Raw genomic sequence first — 10,359 nt, 5'->3', positions numbered from 1 at the left:
GAGCATCACGGGGAGAGGCGCATCTGTGCACACACGCGGATTTTTTAAAAATAACATATTTCTAGACATGCCTCCTCTCCCCCCACCCCCATCTTCGCCCAGCAGCCCGGGGGGCGGGGTAGAGGGGCGGGGCCTCCGAGTTAATAACGGGAGGTGGGAGGAGCCGGCCCGCAGCCATTGGCTGGTCGGGGGAGTGATGTCACCCATATGACACCCTGATAACTAGTTGGGAGAGAGACCTCAACTTTTTGCAGAAGGAGCGCGCGCGCCTGGGAGAGCTCGGGGTCCGGCGCTTGCGGTGGGAGCCACGAGCCGGAGAGAGGGGTCCCGGGCTGCCTCGACCGCTGTAGCCACCGCCTCTCCCCTTGCGACCGCAGCTCCCAGCGCGCCGGCGGCCGTCGCCGCCGAAGCCACCGCAACCGCTGTGTGCAGCCTGGAAGGGGGGGCGGGGGGGAGGGGGGGAGCCGCGGAAGCGGGGGGCCGAGGGCTTTGCAACTTGCCCAGGGAGGGGGGGGGGGGGGGGGGGGGAGGGGGACCTCCGCACGAGACCCAGCGGCCCGGGTTGGAGCGTCCAGCCCCGCAGCGGATCATGGTGCAGCAGGCGGAGAGCTTGGAAGCGGAGAGCAACCTGCCCCGGGAGGCGCTGGACACGGAGGAGGGCGAATTCATGGCTTGCAGCCCGGTGGCCCTGGACGAGAGCGACCCAGACTGGTGCAAGACGGCGTCGGGCCACATCAAGCGGCCGATGAACGCGTTCATGGTGTGGTCCAAGATCGAGCGCAGGAAGATCATGGAGCAGTCCCCGGACATGCACAACGCCGAGATCTCCAAGAGGCTGGGCAAGCGCTGGAAAATGCTGAAGGACAGCGAGAAGATCCCGTTCATCCGGGAGGCGGAGCGGCTGCGGCTCAAGCACATGGCCGACTACCCCGACTACAAGTACCGGCCCCGGAAAAAGCCCAAAATGGACCCCTCGGCCAAGCCCAGCGCCAGCCAGAGCCCCGAGAAGAGCGCGGCCGGCAGCGGCGGCGGCGGCGGCGGCGGGAGCGCGGGCGGCGGCGCGGGCGGTGCCAAGACCTCCAAGGGCTCCAGCAAGAAATGCGGCAAGCTCAAGGCCCCCGCGGCCGCCGCCGGCGCCAAGGCGGGCGCGGGCAAGGCGGCCCAGGCCGGGGACTTCGGGGGCGCTGGCGACGACTACGTGCTGGGCAGCCTGCGCGTGAGCGGCGCGGGCGGCGGCGGCGGCGCGGGCAAGACGGTCAAGTGCGTGTTCCTGGACGAGGACGACGACGACGACGACGACGACGACGAGCTGCAGCTGCAGATCAAGCAGGAGCCGGACGAGGAGGACGAGGAGCCGCCGCACCCGCAGCTCCTGCAGCCGCCGGGCCAGCAGCCGCCGCAGCTGCTGAGACGCTACAACGTCGCCAAAGTGCCGGCCAGCCCCACGCTGAGCAGCGCGGCCGAGTCCCCCGAGGGCGCGAGCCTGTACGACGAGGTGCGGGCCGGCGCCACCTCGGGCGGCGGGGGCGGCAGCCGCCTCTACTACAGCTTCAAGAACATCACCAAGCAGCACCCGCCGCCGCTCGCGCAGCCCGCGCTCTCGCCCGCGTCCTCGCGCTCCGTCTCCACCTCCTCGTCCAGCAGCAGCAGCGGCGGCAGCAGCAGCGGCAGCGGCGGCGAGGACGCCGACGACCTGATGTTCGACCTGAGCTTGAATTTCTCCCAAAGCGCGCACAGCGCCAGCGAGCAGCAGCTGGGGGGCGGCGCGGCGGCCGGGAACCTGTCCCTGTCGCTGGTGGATAAGGATTTGGATTCGTTCAGCGAGGGCAGCCTGGGCTCCCACTTCGAGTTCCCCGACTACTGCACGCCGGAGCTCAGCGAGATGATCGCGGGGGACTGGCTGGAGGCGAACTTCTCCGACCTGGTGTTCACGTATTGAAAGCGGCGCCCTCGGCTCGCTCTTTCTCTCGGCGGCGGGTGCAGAGCTGGGTTCCTCGGGAGGAAGTTCTAGTGGTGGCGATGATGATGATGATGATGATGGTGGTGGTGGTGGTGTTGATGGTGGCGGTGGTAGGGTGGAGGGGAGAGAAGAAGATGCTGATGATATTGATAAGATGTCGTGACACGAAGAAATTGGAAAACATGATGAAAATTTTGGTGGAGTTAAAGTGAAATGAGTAGTTTTTAAACATTTTTCCTGTCCTTTTTTTGTCCCCCCTCCCTTCCTTTATCGTGTCTCAAGGTAGTTGCATACCTAGTCTGGAGTTGTGATTTTTTTCCCAAAAATGTGTTTTTGTAATTACTATTTCTTTTTCCTGAAATTCGTGATTGCAACAAAGGCGGAGGGGGCGGGGCGGGGGAGGGGAGGCAGGACCCGCTCCGGAAGGCGCTGTTTGAAGCTTGTCGGTCTTTGAAGTCTGGAAGACGTCTGCAGAGGACCCTTTTGGCAGCACAACTGTTACTCTAGGGAGTTGGTGGAGATTTTTTTTTTTTTTTTCCTTAAGAGAACTTAAAGAACTGGTGATTTTTCTTTTAACAAAAAAAAGGGACCATTGCAACTTTTGTTAATTTAATTTTTTTTTTTTTTTTTTTTTTTTGGAGGGAGAAAACTGATGTCTTCTATGCATCCGATTCTTAACAAAACTGCAGGGAGCTTGAAAAAATGCAGACTGTACAAACGCTTACAAAAAAACTGTGAACTGACTTAAGATCAGAGTTTACTTTTCAGATCAAATTGTTTATGGTTTTACAAATGTGATTTCTACTTGCCAACTTTTTTTTTGTAACTTGTTCCCTTATACCTCCTTGATTGAATACCAGACAGCCTAGACCTCAGTACAAAAGGTATTGAAACATTTTTGATACATAACAGACCTCAGTCTTTTTTAAAAATTAATATATTTTCAGGCGTATTTTTGTACAGTGAAAAGGGAACATTCTTGCTGTGTTTTTTCAGTAAGACTTTCAGGCACTTCTTCCCTTTTGATTTCTTTTTTTTTTTCCTCTGTTTTTTAGCATGCAAGTATGTTGGTACGTTATGTCCTGGTTTAAAAAGGATTAAAATTTTAAAATAATCCTTGCATCTAAAGGCCTTGTGGTTTAAAAAAAAAAAGCAAACTTTTTTTTGTACAGCTATAGTAGAGATTTGTTCAATATTTGTAGGTAAAGATTTATTGAAAATGGTGATATAGACCTCAGAGCTGTTATCTTAGTTTAAAGATTGTATATGTACTGTACTATAGTAGGGTTTTATGTATCTCATACGCTGTGATGTGGATGGGGCCCCAGATGGAAGGTTTGAAACTGGATTCTCGATTTTTAGCAAAAAAGAAAAAAAAAGGCACATAGTTTAAAAAGTTTCTCATTTTGTGCAATATAATCTAAATAAAGTACAGACCATCTGCATAGTTTGTAGCAAATGGTGGCAAAGCAGACTCAATGCACTGTCGACATCATTGCCTGTTTTTTTTTTTTTTTCTTTCTTTTTTTTTTTTTTTTGTGCTGGAAGTCTGTATCTTGACAATTTTAATAAATCAGCTGGAACTGATAGAAACTCGCATCGCCAATAGTCTCTATGGAAGTCAAACTGGAGGTCCTGTTGTCGCAGAGCATTCGGCGGTGAGGCTGTTGTGTGCGCGGATGCGGGGAGGCGGCAGGAGAGGATTCTACATTGATGGGGTTAGGCTGAAACGTGTTCTATCGGCAGGCCGATTTCTTTTTCTTTCGCTGGTTGTGAAAGACTGGGGAAGGGTGTTCTTTCTCTCTGCCTTCCCTTCCCATCCCCAGCTCCCCATTTCGTATTTCACCTCCTCCTCCACTCCCTGCCTCTTCTCCCCACCCACCCTGGCGGGCGGGCAGCGCGGAGGCTCGGGCGCTGGCCGGGGAGGGGCGCATGGAGGGGACTGGGTTGCTAGCTCGCTTCGTCGGGGTCCTGTGCGCAGGGGCTGGTGTGTTCTCCGCGGCGGGCCGCGTCCCCGCAGGGCCTCGTCCCTGCAGGGCCTCGCGGTGACAGCCGCCCTGGGCAGCGAGCACTCGGGTCACTTCTATCCCCGCCTCTCAAAGGGTGGGGACAGCCGTTTCCAGATTTGAAATTTTTTTTCCTGTTCTTTATTTTTAACGCTGCATCTTCGCGTGCTCCGAGGTGGTTGTTGGCGGGGAACGCGGCCGCAGTTTTTGACCTCTTAGCGGTGAAGAGGAAAGAGGAGGAAAGGAGAGAGGTGGTCTGTGTCGGTTTCCTTCTGTCCCCCGGGGCCGTGGAGCTGTCGGAGGGAAGGAAGACGGTGCGGGGCCGCTGGGAGCGCGGGGCGCGGCGGGACTGAGGCTGCGAGCTGGTGGGAGGCGGGAGTGGGGGGAGGACGCGGCAGGCTGGCCGGGGGCACCCCGAGGAACATGGCAAGGCCTCTGTGCGATCCAAGTCGCGGCCTCCGGGGTGCCTGGCAGGGCGGAGCCACTGGTGAGCGCGCGGGGAGCAGGGGGTGGCTGAGGGGGCTTGGGCGGTGGCCCGGGACGCACCAGTCAGAGCCCTGCGGCCCCGAGTCCCCGTCCTCGCCACCGCGTGCTCCTGGGCGCGCCCCGCCGCGGGCCCTGGAGGCGCCTGGAGACTCCAGCGCTGACGTCCCGGGCCCGCGCGCCGGGGAGGGAAGCCTCGGGGCTGCGGGGTGAGAGGAAGAAAGCAAACTCCGGGACCAGGAGGCCGCCGCCCCCGCACGCCCGGCGCCCTCACCACGCCCTCCCCGCGCTCCCGCTCTGGGGCTGCCCCGGAGCCAGCTCCCCGGGGGCGGCCGCGACAAAGGTGGCTCGGCATCTCGATTGTTCTCCGGGAGCCTCCTGGGGGTTCGGGCCGTGGCGCGGGCGCGACCTACTCCGCTGGAGCTCCCTGCTCGCTGGGCACGGTGCGCCTGTCCACACCCCCTCGTTCCCCACCATTTTTCCTGACCCGCCCTTGTCCCCGAGCCCTCGCGGCATGCCCTGGCAGGCGATCGCGGCCGGACACGCGTGCCCCGGGCTCCCGCCCCCGTCCCGAGCCCCCGCCGCCTCTTTCCCCGGGGGCCGGGCGGAGGTAGACTGGGAGGCCGCTCCGGGCCCCGCGCGCCAGCCCCGGAGTTCCGCCTCCCGAGCTGCGGCGCCTGCAGCGGAGGAGGTTTGCAGCGGCTAATTGAAACTTGCTGCACAATCACCACGACTCTTTCACCTACTGAAATGAGTGACCGAGGTTTGGACTTCCATTTTTACTGAGATTTGGCAAGACCGAATGGAAGCGTCCGTACGGTGATTGCAGCTGCTAGGCCAGAGGGGCCCCGGCGCCCTTCCTGCCTCCCCTCCCGCTAGCGTTCGCTCTGCTGGAGCAGCCCCCCAACCCAACCCCGCGCCCCCCGACTGCGAGCTCTGGCCTTTCCTCCGCCCCCGCAGCCTCCAGTTCGGGGCCTGCCTCCTCCCCAGCCCCCACCCCTGGGATGCGAGGCCAGCCAGCTTTTGCTGCAGATGGACAGGTTTCTTTTCTGTGGCTTTTTCCTTTCGGTGAACCATCAGATTTCAGTAGTACACTTGGGAAAAGAAGGGGCTAATGGCGTTAACCAGGTTCTCAGTATAGAACTGGATTTCTGGAGTTGTTTACCTCCCCCCCCCCACCCTCTCGACATGTAGACTAAGGCAGCCATTGGTCGTACAACTTATTTTAGCCACGAATAATTGAACCAGCGGTTTACAATTGGCACTTGCTCTGTGCTGGTGATTTTATGTGGCAGCCCTCTGCTGCAGTTCCGAAACTTGTTGACAACGCAAACCCATTGATAAAGATGATCTATGTATTTTGAAAATCTGAAAACTTGGCATGTCTTTTATGTTTTCATCATAGATGAATCTTTGGACTTTTTCTGTGGTGAGCTGGAAACTTTCAGTAAATTAGTCAAGTAATAATTTGGCCTCAGAATGGGAAGAGATAGTCATTTTTTTTTTTTTTAAGTCTTGTGGCGTAACTTGACAGAAAAATAAAAGTAATTGGTTGGCACTCTAAATTTAAAACCTGTTAGAACTCAGGACGGGCTCTTGAATGCGCTTTTAACAATATTCAAAGCTGTTTTGATGAGTACATTGTGAGAATCATTCTTAATGAATTCTTTATTGAATGTCTAAAACATATAATACACAAGGTATTCTTGCCACTGGATAGACTTCAATAAAAGTTTAATTGATTTTTTTTTTTGTTGGTCTCTTAAGTAAGTCTTATTTTTAACTAAGCATTGACAGAATATCTTAAAATGGTAAATTGGGGGCGGGGGTTGGGTGCTGTGTGCTCGGCAGCCTAGCCAGTGGGGATCCTGCTGTTTATTATAAGTAGTTCACAGACTCTGATGGCATTTTGGTAAGCTTTCCATCTTTAAGAAATTGAACCAGCATTCTCTTATTAATTCCTTAAACTGTGGAAGTAATTTCCAGTTCTTATACTCTGATATGCATCCCTTTTATTAAAAAAAAATGCTAATAAAAGGCAGTGTACTTAAACAGTGCTTTGCAAATATTATGTATGTTATGAATGGCTACAGACACTGGGCAAATTATTTGTAGAATGATGATCCTTCGCGAGAAAAAAAATCATTACAAGTCTTTTGGGCACAGAACTTTCTTTTTAATGTTAATCAAGGGGAAGTGATTTAAATATGCATGAATGTAGCAGTCAGGGTGATTTAGTTGTTTTTTTCGTGAAAGAAAAAGACTCAAAAGACAAGACATTTTTCTCTTCTCTGGGAATTGAAATCATAATCATCTGATATTAATACAGTACAAGAAATTTACATTTGTTTTTTACTTCAGAATTTAAGTGACTTTTGCCCAAGGAATTTGAAAAATAAGGCAAATAAGTTGCTCTATTTTAAAGTAGTCATTCAATATAAATATATTATATCAACCTTAACTTTTTTATTCTCTGATATGACTAATAATATGTATATTCTTACTTTTCTTCTAACGGGCATATGTATTCTTGTGGACACTCTGAGAGAGGTTTTCGCGAACTCTCCCATTTATAGAATCTTTATACTCTTTTACTGTGTGGTTCCCTGCTTTTAACAGATTTCTGAGGCAAATATATTTGTGCTTTTTTCTTATGTAGGAAGACCAGCGAAAATAGTTTACTGAGTTGTCAATTTTATCAGTAGATAAGAAACTTTCTTTATTACAGTTTCAGGGAAGATTTTTTCAGGATATTTCTCAGTTATTCTAAGGGCCAAATTTTATAAAATTTCCACTAGGAATGTCAGTTTCAATTACCCTTTGTATAGCCTAAGCCTGTGAGGATGACAAGAATGAGCCTTACCTATCCTAACACAGGAATTTACAAGTTCCCAAAGTAACTGTCTCCATGTAACTCTTGACATGCTTTTCTGAGATTTGGCTTATTTTTATTATTGGTTCTTTCTCACTGTTCATTCTATTTGATTTATTCTGCAACATCCCCTTTTATTTGATGATCTGGAAAATTCTGCTCTTTTATAACAACTCAGGATTTTTTTGTTCACTTTTGTTTTTTGCCCCTTCCTGTGGAGCCTATGTTTTCAACTATAATAAAGATGAAACAAAATTGATGAAACTGAGCTCTCTTCCATTTTACTTACTGCTGGCTTTTTTTCCCTTGATTCCTACCATATCGTCTTTTTTTTTCATTGTATTTTTTTTAACACTACCTATATCCATTAGCTGCCTAATTAGTTTTATCTGTTCCATGTGGATGCAGTGAGTTTATAAGAGAATTTCACAAACAAGTAGTTTTTTAGTGAACTTAAAATAAACAGAATTTTAAAGGAGACCTATTTTTATACTCAATAAAAGCACAAAAGTGCAGAAAGTATAAAATGGCTTACAAAGGGAGACACAAGTTCATAATGTTCCGTGTATAAAAGTAATAACTTTATTGGGTAGAGATATTCTTACAAGATCTAGCAGCTCTGCCAGTGCACAGATAGGACTGTTTTACATGATCTGGGAACTTCTGGTTCCTGCAGTTGCAAACAGACAACTTATCTACAGAGAAACAAACCACTAAAAGCAATATGATCGAGCTGAGATGCGGTTTCCAATGAGCAATTGGTGAATTTAAGCAACCTGGATGTGCATATGTGGAGGCTCCCGTCTCACTGTTTGATCAAACTTCTTTTATGTCGTCATGTAGAATTGATTTTCTCTGCTGTGGAAATGACAAAATAAAGCAATATGACAGAAAAAGTTTTAAAATGCAGAAAAAATAGGATTTCCTCTAGGCTCCTTGAAGAGATTCCTTTAATAAGATGCTTATCTTATTTTCTTAGACACATTACATTTCCCCTTCCAAAAAAAAAAAAAAAAAAAACAACAACTGGATCTAATTTATCGTAGAAAGAATTTTGATCAAATAGATATTGACAAAGGGCCCTCTGTCACATTTTTCTTCATCCAGCTTTTGTTCAAAAACAGTATGCCTCCTCCCTTGAATCACATAGGGAGAAACGTTATACGCCATTCTCATTAATTTCCCATTTCGTCTACTTTTACTCTTGTACATATGTTGTGGGTTTAAGAGTCTTTTGCATTTGTTCCGTGACACCTTTTTTTGAATGGACTATTTTAAAACGGAGGCCTCTTTTTCCGGTTTGGGACTCCTCGTGGTGATGGCATCCCATAATGCTTCTTGGCGGCCACCAGGACAGAACCACCTGATGTGTTAGAGCAGTTTTCAGCATGACACTGTTAACAAGTGTGTATTTTCCAAGGCCACATGAAACTGACTTTCTTAGCCACTCCAGGTTTGGGAGCAGAAAAGCTGAAAAACCCTTTTGTGTAGAAGTCTGAGTGGTTTGTGGGGGGGACCTTTTTTAGAGTTTGCATGCCAGCGCACGACCTATTGCTGTGAAACAGAGAGAGGGTAAAGCTACCTGAGGCAGTGCGCTGGAGGATGAAGTGTTTGATAGCACTAGGGGGAAAAGAAAATGCATGGCAAAGTTTCGTCTTCTCGTAGACTATCTAGCATGCAGAGTGTAGTGTGTTGAAACGGTGTATGACATTGCTGTATCAAAGTTGTAAAATTAAGCATTATTTATTGAAAACTATGTATTTTTTTGTAAAAACCTGATCACATAGAGAATATCAGTGGCTTGTGCTCGTGCTTCAATCGAACCAGCTTCTTGACCCACCCCCCCCTTGGTATGCAGTGTTAATGCTCAGGGTTGAAAATAGTACACTCCATTGTCTCTTTTGCAAGAGTTTTTCACAGAGGATTACATTTGTTCAAAAGACTCTAATAAAATTGTGTGATCAATCTTCACGTGTGGTTTTTATGTGACTCTTTTCTAGTTTTGCATTTGATAACTGCTGTTTAATTCTTAAAATGTTGTCTCAGACTGGATATTAGGGACAGGCTTGAAACATCCCGATGTCTCAGCACCCACATGGCTGTCAGCCTCCGCAGGAGGAAGCCACGGGAAGTGGAAAGTGAGTACCCTGAGCAGGTTGGAGAGCTGCTGACCGTGGGAATAAGCATGGTGATCACATCTCGATATAGTAAACTGGCCAATAGAGAATACAACCACAGACAAAGTGTAGAGGGGTAGACAAGCATGTTTTGTAAGAAACGTTTGCAGTAGAAAATGAAGGACAACTATCAGGGGCAGTTGCTGCTATTGAATTCAATGCCAGCATACTCCATTCCTCTGTGTCTTTTTTCTATAAACAATTTACAGTGTAAATGTATTTTGACATAGAAATCATTCTGTATTGAGATTCTTGATATAAAATGCTTTGATGGAAGCCTGAAGGTGATTCTTGGAATTATTATCAGATTTTTTAAAAGATGTGTTTACATGGTCAGTGTTTGTTGCATATTAAATTTGGTTTTGTAGAAACGTTTGTGTTGTATTGTGAAAAAAAAAAATCTTAAGAGCACAATTAACCACTCCTAGGCTCTTGGTTATGTCAATTTCCACTACAAACCAAAGAACAAATACCAGACCTGTCTATGGCAACTTTTTCTAATAATTATATGACATATTCAGTGTTTTGACCTCATTCCAGAATATTTTTCAGCATCTTTCATCGTGGTAGGATTTTATAAAAACATAGACCCTGTAGAATTTTTATCTAGTGAAAGAAGTTCCTTGCAGTGAATTCTAATAGATCCACAATACATGTCCAATTTCCCATTGGGATTCCTTGTACTATTTGCTATACAATTTGCCTTTCAGCGATGTGGTGTTTTTCTTAAATAGATTTTTTCTTCTAAAATTTAATGGATTTATTGACCTCTTTGGTTAAAATATCACTGATATAATTTTTAAGAAAACATGTAAAATGCTGCAACATTGACTCATCTTCTCCAAGTAAATCTAGAGGCAA

At 48.4% G+C, this 10,359-nt stretch overlaps 2 protein-coding genes across 2 annotated transcripts; one reads left to right on the top strand and one right to left on the bottom strand.

Annotated features, from left to right (window-relative positions):
• The first annotated feature begins 248 nt into the window (after positions 1–248).
• On the top strand, positions 249–3,548 carry SOX11 (SRY-box transcription factor 11). The gene has a single exon (XM_032294230.1). It carries the CDS (start codon positions 590–592, stop codon positions 1,937–1,939), a length of 1,350 nt encoding a protein of 449 aa, XP_032150121.1. The 5' UTR covers positions 249–589; the 3' UTR covers positions 1,940–3,548.
• Positions 3,004–4,804, bottom strand: LOC116562112 (translation initiation factor IF-2-like). The gene has a single exon (XM_032294300.1). It carries the CDS (start codon positions 4,802–4,804, stop codon positions 3,911–3,913), a length of 894 nt encoding a protein of 297 aa, XP_032150191.1. The 3' UTR covers positions 3,004–3,910.
• Between the last annotated feature and the right edge of the window lie 5,555 nt (positions 4,805–10,359).

This window comes from Sapajus apella, unplaced genomic scaffold, assembly GCF_009761245.1.
Source record: "Sapajus apella isolate SASKATOON/1434 unplaced genomic scaffold, GSC_monkey_1.0 scaffold31, whole genome shotgun sequence".
NCBI classification, from domain to species: domain Eukaryota; kingdom Metazoa; phylum Chordata; class Mammalia; order Primates; family Cebidae; genus Sapajus; species Sapajus apella.
This window is presented reverse-complemented; position numbering and strand designations above follow the sequence as displayed.

Coding starts and splice junctions, on each gene's coding strand:
- SOX11 (XM_032294230.1), top strand. CDS start 590: ATGGTGCAGCAGGCGGAGAGCTTGGAAGCGGAGAGCAACCTGCCCCGG.
- LOC116562112 (XM_032294300.1), bottom strand. CDS start 4,804: ATGCCGAGCCACCTTTGTCGCGGCCGCCCCCGGGGAGCTGGCTCCGGG.